Source organism: Periplaneta americana, chromosome 3 (genome assembly GCF_040183065.1).
Source record: "Periplaneta americana isolate PAMFEO1 chromosome 3, P.americana_PAMFEO1_priV1, whole genome shotgun sequence".
Taxonomy (NCBI): Eukaryota; Metazoa; Arthropoda; class Insecta; order Blattodea; family Blattidae; genus Periplaneta; species Periplaneta americana.
In genome coordinates this window covers 185,689,043-185,710,815 of record NC_091119.1, presented here as the reverse complement: position 1 = coordinate 185,710,815, position 21,773 = coordinate 185,689,043, and the positions used below count along the sequence as shown (strand labels likewise).

The window sequence follows — 21,773 nt, the reverse complement described above, 5'->3', positions numbered from 1 at the left end:
TCAATGCAATCATGAAAAGGTTCATAAACCGCAGACTCAGACTAGAGGCCCTTAACTCCTGTGTATTCCCGGTGCTAACATACGGTTGCCAAACCTGGGCCCCCACAGAGAGGCAAAAGATGAACATCGAAATATGCCAAAGGAAAATGGAGAGGAAGGTAGTTGGCGTTTCACTGAAAGACAAGGTCTCCAACACGGCACTGCAGAAAATTAGAGCTTCTGAGAACATCATAGAAAAAGCCCTCATAGCGAAGTGGAAGTGGGGTGGTCATGTAGCAAGGCAGCAACAAGGCAGATGGGCGCGAGAAACCGCCATGTGGGACCCGTACATAGGAAGGAGAACACAAGGCAGGCCAAGAAGAAGATGGGCAGATACATTCAAGCAGCAGCTGGGAGGGAACTGGTCAACCATCGCCCGCAACAGGAACGAGGGGAGACAGATAGTGAACAAACTCATATAGAACTAAAATTTGACAAACTCTAGTGTATCTCCCATAGTGAATGTGAATGTAAATATTGTTCACGTGAAATAGCTCATCATGTGAACCACACCAACCGAGCTTCCCCTCCTGTAGGAGGCCCTAGCCCTTCATGGGACACAGTGGCTTCATTCATTCATTCATTCATCCATTCAATCATAAAACTTAACATTTTTCGGTAAATTTTCATCACTAAACATGTGCAGAATTCTACATAGCACAGCCTGTTGATGACTAATGGAGCAATGGTATAACAATGTGCGTACTTACTGAAAGAGTAGAGTGGCGGAGCCCCTGTCAGCGAAGAGAACGACAGGCGGGGCGTAGCGCTCGTTGCTGCCGCAGATCTGCGAGTCTCCCGGCCGGGGTCTGGGTTCGGCCCCGTCGACGAGCTGCAGGAATCCCCACTCGCAACTGCAAGAAACTGGACGCGATTAATGTGCAAGTTGCACACCTCCCCCACACCACACAGAGAAGTTTACACTTTACTAGTGGCTTATGCAGCAAATGCTGCAAACTGAGTTCATTAGACGTTCAAATAAACATTTTTCAGATTTATTTTCAATGAAGAATACCAGACATTCGGAAAGTTATTTGCTTCCATAACAATGAAAGATACTCTCTCGAGCCAATACTGAAGAGAACCACGCATATAAATATCTACACCACACCGCCATTAAATATATGAAAAAGACCCAACCCCAGTTGATTAATAACTATAAAAATATTTGATTTTTAATAATATTATTATCTTACGTAAGCTTTATAGCTTTCAGTAACATATACTATATATACTATATAGCCGCCACTCAGTAAAATATAGAAATCAAAATCTAATTTAAGATATTCTCTACAGCTACTTATATAACCCCAAAACGTTTCACTTTCATATCATCAATATAGCATTAATATGTATAATTAATGAAAAAATAGTCACATCATGGCATTAACTACAATAATATTTCATTTCTAATGGTAATAATGTCATCAAACCACCTCAAGTTTTGTAGTTTTTAATATCCAATACACAGCTGTACCCAGAAAATTACACACCACAGAATCGAACCTGTAAATTATTTTTATTAAGTTAAGTTTTTAATAACCCATTTCATTTGAGCTCTAAATATGTCGGCATTCTTGCAGATCATGGCCTTCGTGTAACATTGTTTACTGTAGTATGTGTTTTGTTTTATTCTGAAATGCAATTAGCTAGTTCTCAAAACTGAAGACAGATGGCTTTTGGAAAATAGGAAAATGATGTTGAAAAATTGACATTTCACTGAAAACTACTATTTTTCTGAAAAACTTTGGGTTCCAAGCTTCAAAATGAGGGGCCATTTATTAAAATCCGTTCAGCCGTTTTCCCGTAATTTCCATTACCAGTTCAAATTATATATATAGATTCTACATAATATGTTGTTGGCCTGTGCACCAAGCTTGCCGCTGGTTCAATCCACCACAAATGGAAATGGATTTCAGGTTCAATACACTTTCTGTCTCGTTAACAGAATTTATAAGCCTGTAGCTATTCCTATACAGGATGGAAGGGAATCTATTACATTAATTCACAGCAGGGGCGTACGCAAGGGGGGATTACCGGGTTTGAACACCCCCCTCCCCATGAACTTAAAAAGAAATGAAATATTTATATTTGCGATTTTTAAATCCATAATGGTTTTCCCTTCTCTAATTTTTCACTCTCAGAGTAACAAAATCTACATCGAGATCAGGCATAGTCCCGTCACTCAATTTAATCCCTGGTAGTACTGCACGTTCGAATTATAACAATGCTATCTTTATTACAGAGAGACCTATCGCCTAGTACCGACCTTGTAATAAAATGAAGCCGGCACAATATGAAATTGAACTTGTGAAACATATTGAAAATGTTGTTTTGACAGTTCTGCAGTGCAGATATTAATGGGTTAGGTACAGCTTACAGCAGTAAAATTTTTGGAAATATTCAACATTTTTTCCTCCATTACTGTATCATGTACAATAATGAAAATTGGTATGTGTAAAACACTATCCTTCTGCTATATGAAAAAAAAAATATATTTTTACGATTTTGAAAAAAAATATATATATTTAATTTTTCAAAATTCATAATGGTGGCAGTTCACTGTGCAGTGATGAAGCGTTTTCCTCATAACTCATAAGCTTACTAACTTTTTATGTTTTTTTCTCTTTTATTTTATTGCTGAAACTCATGTTTACAATATCGTGCTCTTTCAACTACATTCCTTAATGAATAATATATATATATTTTTTTATTTTGTGTTAGACGAAAATACTGATATTTGACCATTTTTAAATGAATTTATTTTTTATCAGACAATCTATCAAAGGTAGGGAAGTGATCTTGCATCATATTGTAGATATGACATGCATAAATACGCACAAAAAATTTCGTCACAGAATGTTGGATAGTTTTTTTTAGTTATGTGGGAAACGCTTCATCACTGCACAGTGAACTGAATTTTGAAAAAAAAAAAAAAAAAAAAAAATGTAGATAATTTTTTTTAAATCATAAAAATATATATATTTTTTTTCATATAGCATATGGACGGTGTTTTACACATACTGATTTTCATTATTGTACAAGATACTGTAATGAAGGAAAAAAATGTTGAATATTTAAAAAAATTTACTGCTGTAAGCTGTACTGCACTGTTGATTTTAAATTCATTTTAACAGCGGTATTCACCTGTTTAATTTTAGTTCTGACTTTATTCTGATTTAATTCTCTCTCCTGAGAAATGTGGTAAAATGGAGTTACCTCCTTTTTGCACCAGACTCTTCAATTGCATTCTCTCTCTCTCTCTCTCTGCGTTCTAGCTCCAGTCATACGTAAGCGAGTTCCAACCTCACTCCTTGACGAAAGAGCGTCCTAGTGACAAATAGCAGTTGATTTCAATCTTTATTTGATGAACGCACGTCAGACTCGAGAAACCAGTACCGCAAGTGTCTTAATTTCTGTAACGTAATTTCCTCTACATTAATTGGCTGGCATGATATTCGTTTATGGGGAAGCTCCTCGAACTTCTTCTGTTACGCCCCAAGATTCTCCGCTGCACTCTAGCTATGTTTATAGAGTTGTCTACATTACTGTTTAAACATTGCTGGCTTTTACCTTATTAGTCATTACCAGAGTGCGGATTTTGATGACCTAAAAAAACTCTCAAAATGACCTATAAAATAACCCAAAAATGTTAGAAAATGACCAAAAATGCTGAAAAAATAACCTAAAAATAAACAGATTATCTAGTATGGTATTCCCACATAAAAGTATAAAAATTCCCAAACGAACACAAATTTTCCCCCAACCTACAGCATGAGCTGCAATTAATAATGAATTAAGCTATAATTAAATGTTTAACTACAATAAAAGAAAAGGATAAATGTATCACTCACCAAATCTCCTCTATATCTAGCATAATGTATCTCTATGATGGAGACTAAAATGGACGTTGGTGACTTTAAGAAGCTGTAGTTTAATTTTTTTTGTTTTGAAGACAGAACGTACAACAAAAACTTGTTTCATAATAATACACCCTTTGTTCATTTTCAAATGGGATCTGTTTTTTGTGCTCATGAGCCCATGAGTATGAAGCGAGTTTAATCTTCATTTGTTTTCGTTGCATGTTAACGAACAAAACACAAGCATTTATTAGCCTATGTTAAAATTCTTTGCCTAAGCTCGGCAAATAGATCAATGACGTCATCATCGGTCTCATTTTAAAATGAACACACGATACTGTTGAAGCGGGAAGCAGTGATGTTATGCAATGATTGCGGACCTTCGAGAAAGCACTTTCTTCTATTGTCATTGTTTCAATGTAACCCATACTGATTATACCTACACATTGTATCTTCCTTTAGTTTTGTGATTGTATTAATATACAATATATTCATTCTTTTTTCATAAGTTAATACAGTGAAACCTTTTCAAATCGGAACCTGGATAATCCGGAATCCTGTCTATTTCGGAACAATTTATTGGTCCCGGCGAAATTTGTATGTATTATGTGTAATTTTTCCTGAATAAAACGGAAACTGTTCAAGACGGAAACGGAAATTGTCTGCTACTTTCAAAACGGAAACAATATTTTGGACACACACCATATTTTGTAACTATATTTTGAAACAGCGCGTAATTTCAAGGAATATACGAAATATGTAGGTCACAAAGATAAAACCAAGTTTTCTTTGCAAAATTCTAGAGGGTACGAGGGTGTGTTGGCCTGTCGGTCATAAATTTTATTACCCTGTTGACTAGGCAGACGAGTCCCTTCAAATATTTTCAATGCTTGACACCCGTATACTGTCGTAGCTAAACAGAGCACAAGTGTAATGATTTCCAGGTAAAAAAAAAAGTTGCATAAAATGTGGCATTAACATTAAGTGATGAAGTAAAAGTTATCGAGATAAAGGAAAATTAGAAAAAAAGTCTATGTGAAACAATATTGAAGTACAGTTGTGGAAAACTCAGTTGTGACACTTTAAAAAATAAAGATCATAATGAGTGAGTGGTATGTAGCCAATATTGGTGACACAAAAGGAACCAGAAAGCAACTGTTTATGTAGAAATAAATGAACTGTTGTAGGAGTGGGTTCTTCATGACCTTTCAAAGAACAAGCCAATTTCTGGATCTGTTCTGCAAAGCAAGCCATTGAACTGGGAAAGAAATTAAATAAACCAGAATTCAAGGCTTCTAATAGATGGCTTCTAGTCCAATTAATTAATAATGTGCAGTGATATGCAGTACAGTATTAGAGTATAGTGTTAGATATTAAATAGAATGAAATTAGTAAACTTTAGTAATGTTTAATGACTAACGAGTGAGTTACGATAATATTTATACAGAAAATGAGATTTTAATCAAGATGATTCACCAACGTAATAAGCGACAGAAAGCTGATTTAATGTGATGAGTGTTAAATGGAATATTTTCTACTTCTTGCAGTTTGGGACATGCCATTTTGTTTTTCATGTATATGAATGACAAAATATTCCATTTTAATGTTACACCTGAATAATACGGAAACCTGTCCACAACGGAAAAAAAGTTAGGACCATGTCACTTCCGACTTGAACAGGTTTCACTGTACTTGTATATTGGTATGTATTTTCCTGTGTGTGCTTTGATCTTTGTTGAGTGGAAGAGAAGGCCTGATGGCCTTAACTATGCCAGGGAAAATAAAACTATTACTAATATTATCTTAAAATAGGCTTACTATGCTTAAAAGTTATATGAGAAGTCCATATACGATAGGAGTATTGTAAAAATGTGAGACACATTAGCCAGTATTACGACATACCAAGCTATCAATGAGATTTAAAATTTCCATATCTTTTTTTTTAAATATTCATAGTATTTATGGAATATAGGTCTAATAATATTAATATTATGAAAGCCATTTCTTCGACTACAAGGTAATGACACTTTCACATCAGTTGCGAAGTTCCTTAAATAGGTTTCTCACTTTCGGACTTGTTCCTAGAATTTACATAAACACAGAACTCCAAAAGGAAGCAAGTCTTGTAAGTTGTAAATTGGTGCATTTAAGTAATTGCTAATTAGCATCCATGGTATCGTTTCATACTTGAATAATCATCAGAGGCTGTGTGTGGTAAAAACAGTGGGTACTGCAAATAGTGTAATTAAAATTAGAGACATTACTAAGAACAGTGGTGAATTTAAGCGCTTCCATTTTCCGCCAGACTATTCATTATACAGAGTTAGTTAAAAGTCCCGCACCACCTAAATAACTTTTGAAGCATACGGTTCAGTGACATGAAACTTGGTATGTGAGGATAACCATTTACTAAGAACTCAATAATGGTATTACCGAGTTTTTGTACTTCCGGTTTAACCGGAAGTAACTCCAACTCTCTTATTTTAAATGGAACACCCAATATATTATTTTATTTTTAAATAGTGCTCATTAAGAGCTTTTCAAAAAGTACACACACTCGATACTTCTGTACAAATTCAGTGTTGCTAAGTCAAGAAAACAGAGAAGTGTATCAAATATTAAAATAATAAAATACTCCTTCCTTAACAAAAAAAGAAAGAAAAAAAACTAGCTCACCTTGTAAATTATGTGTTCAAATTGGTAGCCCTCAGCTGCTTTACAATGTGTCACTCGATCACAGAAACCATTTAAGGAATGATTCAACCAGGTTTTAGGAATGTCTTGCACCACTTCCATTTTTATTTAGCAACACTGAATTTGTACAGAAGTATCAAGTGTGGGTACTTTTTGAAAAGCTCTTAATGAGCTTTATTCAAAAATAAAAAAAAAATATATTGGGTGTTCCATTTAAAATAAGAGAGTTGGAGTTAAAACCGGAAGTACAAAAAACTCGATAATACCATTATTGAGTTCTTAGCGTATGGTTATCCTCACATACCAAGTTTCATATCACTGAACCGTATGCTTCAAAAGTTATTTAGGTAGTGCATTTATTATTTTAATATCCATACACTTTTCTGTTTTCTTGATTTAGCAACACTGAATTTGTACACAAGTATCAAGTGTGGGTAATTTTTGAAAAGCTCTTAATGAGCTTTATTCAAAAATAAAAAAAAATATATTGGGTGTTCCATTTAAAATAAGAGAGTTGGAGTTACTTCCGGTTAAACCGGAAGTAGAAGAAACTCGGTAATACCATTATTGAGTTCTTAGTATATGGTTATCCCCACATACCAAGTTTCATGTCACTGAACCACATGTTTCAAAAGTTATTTAGGTGATGCGGGACTTTTAACTAATCCTGTATATTTTTGCTACATATCATCATGAACTAACATTTCTTATACTCTCCTTGTACCTAAAGTACAGCTTTTTTTTTTTACATAGAACTACGTCTTTGAATTTGGTACAGTAGATCGTAAACAGCTCAGTAACGATGTCCAAAAAAGTGTTACATTACATTCACTTAGGCCTATAACTTTAAAAAAATCAACACAGCAAAACTAGAAGTATACCACCTTGTAGACAAAGGAGTTCCGTAACCGTGGGTACGGCCACACGAGCTACATTTGTAGCAAGTTTTCTGCGACAAATGTAGCTGGAATATATAGGCTGCACTGAGTTAAATGCAAGCGGCCACATGGAGCAGTAAATGTAGCAAGTTTGGCGCATCCCAAGGTCGTGTCGCAACTCGAATGGGTCCAGATCCATTTCTTCTGCGACATTTACTACTGTTGGGTGGCCACACGTAGCGACACTGGGTGGCTACACGTGCAGCTACAAATGTCGCTGCGATGTGCAGGGTGTCAGTATGTTTGTCATTTCAATTGTTGAACATGCTAATGAATTAGTTCGCTCTGCAGTCCATTTACATGAATAACGTGGCTTTAGTAGATTTCTTCAACTAATCTACAATATATTTGCCATCTACTATCTTTAACCCTTTGTATTTTCCCCCCTCTCACACTTTTCATTTTGTTTACATTTATTTCTCAGCTCTCTGGATTTGACAAGTCTTTCCTGCTACTCTTCCTCTTAGTCTCTGTTTCTTCCAGTATTCCTCATCCTCATGAAAACGGGCGAACCCTCAAGGCCGGAGAGACGAGTGGAGCAGATCATGTCTCGATCGAAAAAAGCCTTCCGGCGGCCGTTTTATGCGTATAACTCCGTGAGATCTGAATCGATCTGAGCGTTTGAGGTGTCGATCGATGAAGCGCGACTTGATGGACTAAATAATAATAATAATAATAATAATAATAATAATAATAATAATAATAATAATAATAATAATAAAAATGATTTATTTAACCTGGCATAGTTAAGGCCATACTGCCTTCTCTAACACTCAACCAGGAGTAAAAACTGCGTTACAAAAACACTACAAATTTACAAAGTACACTACAATTTTACACACAAAGCTGAATAAGATAATAATAATAAAATGTAAACAACAAGTAAGAAGAAATCAGACATAATATATAACATAAAGAAAGAAAGAAAAAAGCATAATAAAATGTGAAAAGCAGGTCAAAAATAAATGAGGCATACAAAGTATAAAAAAATAAGACAATTATTGATAATAATAATAATAATAATAATAATGATAAATATAAGAATAGTAGTAATAATAATGATAATAACAATAATAATAATAACAGGCCTAATAGTAATAATAATACTAATAGTAGTAATAAAATAGTGCAGTACAAAGCATACAATGAATACAATATTTTTAAGTACACACAGTAAGGAAAATTATGATTATATATAGCTCAACTTATCACATTAGAGATATACCATTATTGGAAAATATGAAAACAAAAATATAAAATAAGTTAAATATCACTAGAACATAAAAAAATGTGAATACGTGGAAACATGCAATAAAACACTTGTTATAATAGTAAGTTAGTTTGGCAACTCGTCATAAGATAATTTTCTAACTTTGATTTGAAAGATTTCAATGTTCGGCAGCCCTTTACTTCAGGCGGCAGAGAGTTCCAGTGACGAAAGGTAGCAACAGTGAAAGATGAGGAATACTGAGATGATGTGTGACGTGGAATTTCTAGCGTGTTATCGCGTTGTGATCGAGTATTAATATTATGATAGCGAGAGAGTATGAAAACGAGCGAGTAAATAATAGGGGGATGAAGTGTGCATAATTCGACATAGGAGAGAAAGTGAGTGCAGATGTCTCCTCTCATGTAACCTAAGCCATGATAACTTCTCGAAAGAAGGTGAGATATGATCATAGTATCGAACATTACAAATGAAGCGGACGCACGCGTTATGAACACGCTGTAGTTTCTGAGCGGAATCAATCCTGAGATCACTGAACAAAACGTCGCAATAATCGAAGTGAGGTAGAATGAGTGTCAGTGAGGTAGAATCAGGAAAGAAATGATCCGGGGTAAATTTGACTCTCAACTTAAAAAAAGTAGTCGTAAAAACTCATGAACTTGAAATGGAATTGAATTTCTGGAGGAAGACACTACGACCCAATACTACGACCTCTGAAGACTTTTTGCGCTAAGCCTCAAGCTAGGCGCATTCTCAAACCCACGCCGGTTGACTACACTAAGGTTCGCTGCGTACCCAGGATTCGAACAGGCCAGCCTCCTCCATGCGTCGCCATCCGGCGTTCGAGGAATGCTATGGAATGATGACGGAATGGAGAAATATTGATGGAATTATGTAGATGCCTAATATGGAAAACGGAAGAACACGAGAAAAACCTAATGAAAAATTCCAAGATTGACCGGAACTCCAACCCGGACCGCCTGCTTGACAGGCTGAAAGTCTGAATACTCAGTCACAGCAGGAATTCATTTTTTATGTTTCAATAATAATAATAATAATAATAATAATAATAATAATAATAATAATAATAATAATAATAATGGGTATATACTGTATTAGTTTCATTATAAGTAGGAAATATAAAAGAGTAATTAATTAGTAAGTAATAATTTATATACTGGATCTTTGTTCTAAATAAAGTCATTGTCGGACAGCCCCTTACATCACTCGGAAACGAGTTCCTTCCAACTTCCAGCAACTTATAAAAATAGTTTTTAATAATAGTTTTATTTTCCCTGGCAGAGTTAAGGCCATCAGGCCTTCTCTTTCATTCAACCAGGATCAAATCACATACAGAAAAATACATACCGGTATACAAATATTAACTTAAAAATAATAATAAACATAATTAAGTAAAAAAAGAGAGATTGAATACATATACACAATCAGTATTAATCTTAAAATAACAATAATAAAAATATATATGTAATAAAAAAGAGACTGAATACATAATCACAAACAGGAAAATACATTCTAGTATACAAGTATTAACTTAAAAAAAAGAATTAATACATATGAATATAATTTCACAACTAAAGGAATAGTACTATTAGTATGATCAGCACAGCACGTGTTACATTGAGACAATGACCATTACCTAGATATTAGTGTTAATGGAAAAATAAAGTAATGACTGTGTAAAATAATAATAATAATAATAATAATAATAACAATAATAATAATAATAATAATAAATAAAAATTATACCTAAAAAACTAATTCTGTGCATTTAAAATATTTCTAAACAACCTAATTTTAAACAACTGAGGACTAGGACTACCCCTGACTTCCAGCGGCAGCGAATTCCATGAGCGGGCCATGGCTATTGAGAAAGAACTTGAGTACAGAGATGTCTGATGACGTGGTATCGATAGCAACAGATTATGCTGTGAACGTGTATTACGATTAAGATGTGAAGCTAGTAGAGTAAACCGAGAGGCAAGGTAGTTGGGTGTGGAATCATGTATAATTCGATATAGCAGGCAAAGAGAATGTACTAAACGTCTATATTGCAAGCGGAGCCAGGAGAGTCGTAGAAAATATTCCGATATATGATCATGTCGGCGGATATTGAAAATAAATCGGACGCAGACATGTATACGTTGAAGTTTTTGAGAAAGTTCAGCACTTAGGTCGGTATATAAAACATCACAATAGTCAAAGTGAGGCATTACAAGGGTCTGTACTAGAATTTGTTTGGGTTTAGTAGGAAGGAAATTTTTCAGGCGTTTCAAAGAATGCATGATAGAGAAAACTTTTCTACAGATATATCTGATTTGCGTATTCCAGTTCATATTAGAGTCGAAATAGATGCCGAGGTTTTTTACAGTATAGGATGAAGAATATAAAGATGTCTTGTGGCAGAGTATAATGAGCAAATTGTTATGACGAGACCTGGTACTTTGCTGATGATGTGAGGACAAATTTTGAAAACGAGAAGCCAAGTAGATTGAGGCAGCGATGCGCAGAATTTGAAATATGAGATCAAGAGACTGCAGGGCTCAGAGTTCGGAAAGACGGGGAAACATGATCATACTTACTAATATTGCAAATGTATTGGACGCACGCATTATGCACACATTGTAGCCTGCTGCTCAAATTTGCTTTAGGCTACGTGGCTGCACGTGTGTTTGTACAATGATTAATTTTAGTTTATCAGGAAGAAAATAGGGCCTATTTCAGTCGCTTTAATGAGTGAATAATTGAAGATATTTGTTTGGAAGTGTGATTGACTGTTCATTCCATTCCAAGTGGTAGCCCTTATAAATTTCTAGGTTTCTCACAGTCGAGCTGTATAGAATTGTTTTACTTAGTTATTTAACTACGCTGTATCAATTACTGGGTCGATGAAACTGATGACAGCGAGATGATATTTCGAGAGATGAAACCGAGGATTCGTCATAGATTATCTGACAATCGCCTTACGTTTGGGGAAACCTCAGAAAAAAACCCAATCAAGCTACCAGCCCAAGCGGGAATCGAACCCACGCCCGGGTGCAACCTCGAATCAGCAGGCAAACGCGCTACCGCCCGAGCTAAGCCAGTGGCTGAACTGTATGGAATAATGGCATTATTTACAATTATCTGTGGCAAATTTCGTTTGTCACACTTCGATCTTTGATGTTCTGTTAAGATAACTTGAAACTTTTTTTTTATCTCTCTCTCTCTCTCTCTCTCTCTATTAGGGCGGGAGGAGAACATTCCAACCACCGCGACCTGAGGTAACTTGAGACTTACTTGCATTTAAATAATGTCTGTACGTTTTCGAACATAAGGAATTGAATTCAGGTCATCGTTATGGCAGCTAGTAAATCATTCACAATAGTTATTTATGATATGATTGAAGTAAAGTTTCATATTACAATACAAGATTGTAATATGAAGTTACGATAAATATATCGTACAACGTTTTATCCACTTTGATAAAAATTATTTTTAAATAAAAGTAATTGTATTATTTTTATTAGCTTTGAACATGTATTTTATGGAGATGCGATTGTATTATTATTATTAGTTTTTTCCTACGAGAGGCGATTCGTTTTTGTTTGTTTTATTAACTCTGAACACGATAGGTTTTTGTTTATAACAGAAGAACAGCAGTACGGGAGAAATAACAAACATTGTTAAAATGAGTTCAAACTAGGATTCAGATATTGAAAATGCTGCAAATTCTGCAATATTGAATGTTTAGTACCAACGAAATCCCGCGTAAGGTATGCAGTGAAATATAAAAAATTTGAAGATTGGTGTTCGAAACGAAAAGGTGAAGGCTACCAGGCTAAGAAATCTAGTATCTCTTCAAAAGAGGACATTCACAGATTCCTACTGGAAACGGACGCAAAAGTTATTTGATGATATTACCAAACTAGTTGCGTAATAAAATATCATTACCTAAGTAGTTGGGTATTTAATGTGTTTACAACACTTTTATTAGTGATGTAAAGTCCACATTACATAATCAACACTAGAATTTGTGATAGTGAGATAGTATTTGGTGAGATGAGGCACAATATTCGACAAAGGATTACCTGATATTGACTTTACAAGTTATATCTACGTAAAGATTTTTTTTTTGGTCCTACAGAATACGTCTGTTACGGTTTATTAATATTAGAGGAGAAAAATTCGCTCCGGCGCCGGGGATCGAACCCGGGTCCTTGGTTCTACTTACCAAGCGCTCTAACCATTGAACTACGCCGAAGTTCAATCCACAGCACCGTACTGAATTCCTCTCCTCCAGTGTTTTTCCCTTTGTGGCCTGACTCCAAGTTCGTCATGTATGTTAACATTTTTATATTAAGTCAACTGCCATTATAAAAGGAGCGCACTCAGTGAGTGATTTGGTGGCCGGGATTTCACAGTAATATGCATTGTTGCTCGAAGAATCTACGTAAAGATTATTTTTTTAGTCTTACGAATACGTCTGTTACGGTAACAATTAGTATTAGATGAGAAAAATTCGGCGTAGCTTAATGGTTAGAGCGCTTGGTATGTAGAACCAAAAACCTGGGTTCGATCCCCGGTACCGGAGAGAATTTTTCTCCTCTAATATTAATTGTTACCGTAACGGGACTAAAACATTAATCTTTACGTAGATTCTTCATGCAACAGTGCATATTACTGTGAAATCCCTGCCACCAAGTCACTCAACTGAGTGCGCTCCTTATATAATGGCAGTTGAATTAATATAAAAATGTCAACATACATGACGAACTTGGAGTCAGGCCACAAAAGGAAAAACACTGGAGGAGAGAAATTCGATCCGGTGCTGTGGATTGAACTTCGGCGTAGTTCAATGGTTTGAGCGCTTGGTAGCAGTAGCAGTAGGTTTATTTTGCCTGGCAGAGTTAAGGCCATGAGGCCTTCTCTTCCACTCAACCAGGTTTCAATAATATATATGAAATACAAAATTTGATTACAAAACAACACAAAAGAAAATATGTTAGAAATTACATAAAATATAGTAGAAAATTACAATAGAAAAGATCAGTTACATAATATAAAATTACAAATAGTCAAGATCGGTTATGTAATGTATAAAATAAAGTAGAAAATTACACATAATCAAAATCAGTTACATAAAACACACACACACACACACACAAACACACAATTTATAAGACCTAAAATGTCCGAGATAAATACGACGATTAATTCACTTGAGATATATTATACAGTTAATATACTAATAGGAGAATACATGTGAGTTACAAGACATAAAATGTTGATTAGCAAATTCGTACTAAATGGCATACAAATACAAATGATTAAGAAATATATCAAGATAATAAAAAAAAGAAAAGAGAAAAAAAAAAGAAGAGAGGAGAAAAAAATAACAACTTGGTCATTTAAGACTACTTAGAAACTTCCGTAAGAGTCTAGTTCTGTTCATTAATAACATTTCTAAGTAGAGTGTACTTAAAAGATTTTAGACTCCGACTGCTCCTGATTTCCTGTGACAAGGAATTCCAGGAACGAGCTGTGTGTATTGTGAAGGAAGCAGAGTAGAGAGATGTTTGATGGAATGGAATTGATAGAACATGGTTATGCTGTGAACGTGTATCACGGCTGTGGTGGGATGCTAAAAGTGTGAAGCGAGGAACTAGGTAAATAGGTGTGGAATTATTTAAAATCTGACACAACAAACAGAGTGAATAGAACCAAGGACCCGGGTTTGGACCCCTGCATCGGAGAGAATTTTTATCCTCTAATATTAATTGTTTACAGTTATAGAAAAGCTCGAGAAAATCCAACAACATAAGCTGCCCAAGCGGGAATTGAACCCACGTCCGAGCGCAGATTCAGATCTCGAAACAAGCTCGTTACCATGTAAGCTATATATTAGACTGTAATAATGGTTGTTTGAAACTCACCTGGTGCCATTGAAACGACCCACGCTGACGAGTCGATACACCTGTATCTCGACACGCTGCCCAGTGTCGGGTTGCAGTAGGTACCAGCAGAAGCCGGGACCCTCGATGGACGGCGACTTGATCTGCCCGAACGTCTTCCCCGATCTCGCTGCTAGGTAGCGGGAGTCGATCGTGATGTTACACACTGCAGCATACAACGAAGGAGATGCTGATCAGAAGCCATAAACAAAATACAAATTCAAGTCTACTAGTGGCTTGTGCACCAAATGCTGCAAACTAAGTTCATTAGAAGTTAAAATAAAATTTTTTCAGATTTATTTTCAACCCGTGCGCTCCGCTGCACCCGTTAGAAATAAATATAAAGTAATTACATAATTAAAACAGGACATTTGATCCAGGGAACATTCGTGTTTGATAGAAGGATAAATCGTTTAATATGTTACTTAATTTAAATTGCATCCAAATAATTAAAATGCGATCATTTTGGTCCAGAGACCACTCATTGGTGCAATGACAATTCCTTTAACATGTTTCTAATTTTTATTACATGCAACCATAGTTTAATGAACATTGACATCATTTAGATTTAATGTGTATACTTTATTTTACTTGTTACAGGTTTCCATTGAATTGTAGTAATAACTTAATTTTAACCCTTGTTTTCTACGTATTCAGTAAATGGCGTTTGCCCACTATGGTTCTGAACCCTTCAAATAACTTAAATTATATTATATAATATTACATTACATATATTATATTATATTACATTACATTATATCAGAAGTTACTGTAATAACATTATAGTATGATGTCCATCTAGAGAAACTACACTTTCCAATGGTGAGATAATAATTAATTATGCAAATCGGTTAATTTAGCTTCCGATATTACTTCATACAAACACAGAAACATTCTCTGTAGGCTATCTTTCATAGCTTTCGATTGTTGTTGTCCAAGGCCCCTTATAGACGAAGTCATTTGTTTTTTTTATTTCATTATACGGCCTTATATGGCAGTTATTTTAATTTTAAAACTCATTTATCTCATTAAATATCAGTCCTATCAAAATGTTTCAAGGAATAAAACTTATCGAAAATTATTTTTAAAGAAACTTTTGTTATTTAACATTTTTCACAAAAAATCAATAATAAGCGAGATATTTCGATTTATTTAATTCAGGCACCCTTATAATGCCCCTTTTTAAATAATGTATTTTGAATGCCATATAGCCTAAAATCTAAGTTACAACGGACATAATTTATATTCCAATTTTCATCGGAATCCGTACATTCATTATCGCGTGAAAAGGTAACAGACAGACAGACAGACATACAAACAAAAATTTCAAAAAAGCGATTTTCGGTTTCAGGGTGGTTAATTATATTATGTTAGGACCAATTATTTTTGGAAAATCGAAAATTACCAGAAAAATTTCGGCTACAGATTTATTATTAGTATAGATGAAGAATAGGCCTACCAGTGATTTTGAAAGTTATTTGCTTCCATAATAATGAAACATAATCTCTCTGAAAGGATTTTTATGCCAAATACTTTTTCTTGAACCTGTCCATCTTCAGTTTTTGAGTTTAAAAGCGAAAACGCAAGTAACAATGTCAGAACGGTCAGTGGATTTTTCATGTGGGAGTAAAGCAATAGCTATTTCAGGTCATTGTGGATTGTAGTTGAGAGTTAAGAAAATGTCAGGTTTGCCATGCTTTCGAATAATATACATAGCATCTTGGTATAGCTGCTGCATGTTTCGTGAACTACCTTTAAATGTAGAGAGTAGAATCATTTTATCCTGGCTTAGAGATCTTGCTGAAAAGATCGGGAGACTACAAAATATTGTAGGCTTCTTATTTTATCACTAATACCTTCTTGCCTTTCCTTAGGAACTGTAATATTTGCGCTCTCTCTAGACAATACTGGAGAGAATCACGCATATAAATATCCACACCACATTACCATGAAATATATGAAAAAGACCCATACCACTTGATTAATAACTATAAAAATATCTCATTTTTAATGATAATAATTTTAACTTGCGTAATTTTTGTAGTTTTCAGTAACATATACTATATATATTATACACCCGTCACTCAGTAAATTATAGAAAGGTTAAGATATTCTCCATGTTAACTTATATAACCCCAAAAGGTTTGAGTTTCATATAATCAATAGGCTATATCATTAATAATGTATATTAGTGGCAAATACTCGTATCATGACTAACTATAATAATATTTCGCTTTTAATGGTGATAATGTCATCAAACCACCTCATATTTCGTACTTTTTGATATCCAATACACAGCTGTACTCAGAAAATTACACACCACAGAATCAGACTTCTAAATTATTTTTAGTAAGTCTCCAAAGTTTTTAATAACCAATTATAGAGACGTTATAAAGATTACAGAAATGAAGATCAACATATTATTGTCATGATGTCACAGAATTTGATCTGATTTGCTCTAAATATGTCAGCAATCCTGCAGGTTTATTGTAATGTGTATGTGTTTTGTTTTATTCTGAAAAGCCACTAGTAGGCTAGTTCTCAAAACTGACAACAGATGAATTTTTGAAAATAGGAAAATTATCTAGGATAATTGAAATTTCACTGAAAACTATTTTTCTGAAAATCTTTGGGTTCTAAACTTTAAAATGACGGGTCATTCATTAAAATCCGTTCAGCCGTTTTCCCGTAATTTCCATTACCAGTTGAAATTATTCAAGTCTATATTCACTACTGGGAAATGTCACTGAACACTGGATGTGTGGGATTTACACACCACTTAAAAGGTCTATGTATGAATATTGCAATCATATGAAAAACTGAATTTGAGAAAAACTGTGACTTGTGGAGTTTCTGCACTGTGACTTGTGGAGTTTCTGGAATTTACAATTTACAATATTGCAACCATATGAAAAACTGAATTTGAGAAAAACTGTGATTTGTGGAGTTTCTGCAATTTGCAATTTACAATACTGCAACCATATGAAAAATTGAATTTGAGAAAAAATGTGACTAGTGGAGTTTCTGCAATTTACAATTTACAATATTGCAACCATATGAAACACTGAATTTGAGAAAAAATATGACTAGTGGAGTTTCTGCAATTTACAATTAACAATATTGCAACCATATGAAAAACTGAATTTGAGAAAAATATGACTTGTGGAGTTTCTGCAATTTACAATTTACAATATTGCAACCATATGAAAAACTGAATTTGAGAAAAAAATATGACTTGTGGAGTTTCTAAAATTTACAATGTTGCAACCATATGAAAAACTGAATTTGAGAAAAAATGTGACTTGTGGGGTTTCTGCAATTTACAATTTACAATATTGCAACCATATGAAAAACTGAATTTGAGAAAAAATGCGACTTGTGGAGTTTCTGCAATTTACAATTTAAAATATTGCAACCATATGAAAAACTGAATTTGAGAAAAATGTGACTTGTGGAGTTTCTGCAATTTACAATTTACAATATTGCAACCATATGAAAAACTGAATTTGAGAAAAAATGTGACTTGTGGAGTTTCTGTAATTTACAATTTACAATATTGCAACCATATTAAAAACTGAAATTGAGAAAAAATGTGACTTGTGGAGTTTCTGCAATTTATAATTTACAATATTGCAACCATATGAAAAACTGAATTTGAGAAAAAATGTGACTTGTGGAGTTTCTGCAATTTACAATTTACATCGCCGCCATCTGAAGCTGCTGAATTATTGGTTTTGAAAGTACAGTAGTTTCACCTCCTCCCCATCTATAAGAATATATTTAAGCACGGTGATTATTCAAGCTATAAAACGGTATATATCCCAGAATACAACGCAATAGTAGATTTATTCCAGGACAATGACGAAGGCTTTATTATACGGTTGCTAGGAAATTTTATTGCCGGCAACAGACTCTATTTTGTACCGAGTATTTACTACCTCGAAAACCCTATATAAAGACCATTCAAATGAAAATTGGGGTGCTACGAAGAACATCTTATGATGCTTTAAACGAAGATGAGGATTTCCTTACGAGATGTGACAGGCAACCCCGCTTCTTCTGTCATCACAACGAGTTGCGTATTACAGTGCAATAAATTTTGCTAGCTGGAGAATCGGGTTACGAAGAGTTCTGGCCAACAAAGACGCTGAGAAGAGTACAACTAACAAGAGGATGAAGAAGAGAACAGATCACCAAGCTTGGTCTCGATAAAAGCTTCAAAGTTAGTTGGAATTGAAATGAACCAGTACTGAAATATCTACTTACAAAAAGGGAGTTTTCGTCGGTCGACAGGTTCGTGAAATATTCTAATATCCTTTAAACATCTTTTAAATGATACTGGGAAGATACTATGGAATGACTTCCGAAAATTTACCTACAATTTCTGGTGGATTTTTAATGAGGTTATTTTACGACGCTTTAACAACCGCTGTAATCTGAATCTCAGCGCTGAGCCATATGATGGCATCACGGTGTTCCGAATTTCACCGATGGCGTCACTGATGCTCCACCGGTGTCGCACCGGTGCCATCAGCTTGCAGAGGTGGTGGCAGTCTCCATCAGCCGCCATCAGTGAATCTGATTGGTTCTCGTATAGGGCGGGAATTAGCAGACGAATGACATCGTGCACTGTTGTGTCATGGCGGTGTGTTCTGCTGTATTGTTTGTAATGAGCACAACGTAAAAACAATACGTTAATGGCTTATGAGCGAACATGTCAACGGACCAGTTATTACTACCGGTTCAAGAAATAAATTGTTTATGCTCTCTTTTCTTTGAACGAGATGGCAGTACGGAAATTTCGCAAAATTTTGCTAGCGTAGCACAGACAATTTATACAGTCGCCATGATAGCCGTCGATCTTTCCAGCAGTTTTGTTCCTATTTTGCTGCAGCGTGACGTCATTGTTGTACACCGGTCCGGTGAGATTACTTACTCACTTTATTTGGTTATCTTACGACGCTGTATCAACATCTAGGTTATTTAGCGTCCGAATGATATGAAGATGATAATGCCGGTGAAATGACTCCGGGGTCCAGCACCGAAAGTTACCCAACATTTCCTCGTATTGGGTTGAGGGAAAACCCCGGAAAAACCTCAACCAGGTAACTTGCCCCGACCGGGATTCGAACCCGGGTCACCTGGTTTCGCGGCCAGACGCGCTGACCGTTACTCCACAGATGTGGACGCCGGTGAGATTCGGAATACGCTGAACGTCTTAGGTTATTTAGCGTCTGAATGATATGAAGGAGATAATGCCGGTGAAATGAGTTCGGGGTCCAGCACGGAAAGTTACCCAGCATTTGCTCATATTGGGTTGAGGGAAAATTCCGGGAAAAAACTCAACTAGGTAACTTGCTCCGATTGGGAATCGAACCTGGGCCACCTGGTTTCGTGGCCAGACGCGCTAACCGTTACTCCACAGGTGTGGACTTTCTGGTGGATGTGAGAGAAAGGATAGAAAAGTATAAGGATCTTTTTATCCTAGCGGAAAATGAGTTGTAATGTATGTCCCTTTGGAACAACTGGATAAAGAGGTCCGCACAGCAGCGCCGACTACTCTCGACACTAGTGACCGGACCGTACCGAGCTGTGTGAAACAAAAGAGAATCGAAACGTTGCTAGTAAAATTCGTGACTATATTATTTAACAATTCACTACACTAGTCAATTGCCAGGTTTAAAGAGTTTAACGGTACTCATTTGAACGCACTAAAACAAATGACATATATCTTAATATAGTTTATCATCTGATACCTTCTTCTGCCTCAAATTCTTCTCCCGTTTATATTCCTTCCAGTGCATCTTTCAGTAGGCCTTTTCTTCTTAGCCAGTGGTCCAACTAATTCTTTTTTCTCTTCCTGATCAGTTTCAGCATCATTCTTTCTTCACCTACTCTTTCCAATGTAGTTTCGTTTCTTGTTCTCTCTGTTCATTTCACACGTTCCATTCTTCTACATATCCACATTTCAAAGTCATCTAGTCGCTTCTCTTCACTTCGTCGTAATGTCCATGTTTCTGCCTCTTACAATGTCACATTTCACACAAAGCACTTCACTAGTCTCTTCCTTAGTTCCTTTACCAGAGGTCTGCAGAAGATGCTCCATTTTCTATTAAAAGCGTCCTTTGCCATTGCTATCATTCTTTTGGCTTTCTGGCAGCAGCTCATGTTACTGCGTAGCGCACTTCTTATGTTTCTTAATCTATTTTATCTATTATTTCATTATTTTAATTATACACTATTCATTCAGTGCTCTGCCAAAGGGCAGGTCTTTCACTGCAAATCCAGTGTTGTTCAATCTGTCCTACTTCCTACCTTCCTCTTAGTCTCCGCATATGATCCATACACGCTAAAATCGTCTATCATCTCATATCTTCTTCTGCTCGGAATTCTTCTCCGGTTCACCATTCCTTCCAGTGCATCCTTCAGTAAGCAGTTTCTTCTCAGTCGGTGACCCAACCAATAATTATTTTTCCTCTTCCTGATTAGTTTCGGCATCATTCTTTCTTCACCCACTCTTTCCAACACAGCTTCGTTTCTTATTCTGTCTGTCCATTTCACAAGCTCATTCTTTTCCATATCCACATTTCAAACTCAACTAGTCGTTTCTACTCACTTCGTCGTAATGTTAATATTTTTGCCTCTTACAATGGCACACTCCACACATCACTAGTTTCTTCCTTAGTTCTTTCTCCGGAGGTCCGCAGAAAATGCTCCTTTCTCTTTTAAAAGCTTTCTTTGCCATTGCTATTCTCTTCTTGACTTCGTGGCAGCAACTCATGTTACTGCTTTTAGTAATCTCCTTATGTTATTTCATTATTTTAATTAATAGATAACGTAATCAGTGTTAAGATATTGTAAATAGTAAAGTCAGTATTAGTGAAAGTGTGAGATAAATTTTGTAAATAGTAAAGTCAGTGTTGAGAACGTATCAGTTAAATAGTGTAAATAGCAATCAGTGTTTGTCAAAGTGCCAGTGTCAGTATAATGTGTGTAGTGCAAGAAAAAAAATGAACAAAGAACAGAGTGCTGAGACTAGTTAAAGTGGAACAGGGTTATTAAC

The 21,773-nt window shown here is 35.3% G+C and overlaps 1 protein-coding gene across 4 annotated transcripts in view; it reads right to left on the bottom strand.

The window, feature by feature from the left end:
• The window catches only part of LOC138696913 (uncharacterized), a 2,004,918-nt gene that overhangs the window by 59,320 nt on the left and 1,923,825 nt on the right, over positions 1 to 21,773 (bottom strand). For all 4 annotated transcript variants that reach the window (XM_069822391.1, XM_069822394.1, XM_069822395.1 and 1 more), the window contains 2 exons: positions 14,693 to 14,876; positions 750 to 893 (listed from right to left, as the gene is read on the bottom strand). In XM_069822391.1, the coding sequence (XP_069678492.1) occupies positions 750 to 893; positions 14,693 to 14,876 (328 nt within the window). The remainder of the gene's footprint in view (positions 1 to 749; positions 894 to 14,692; positions 14,877 to 21,773) is intronic.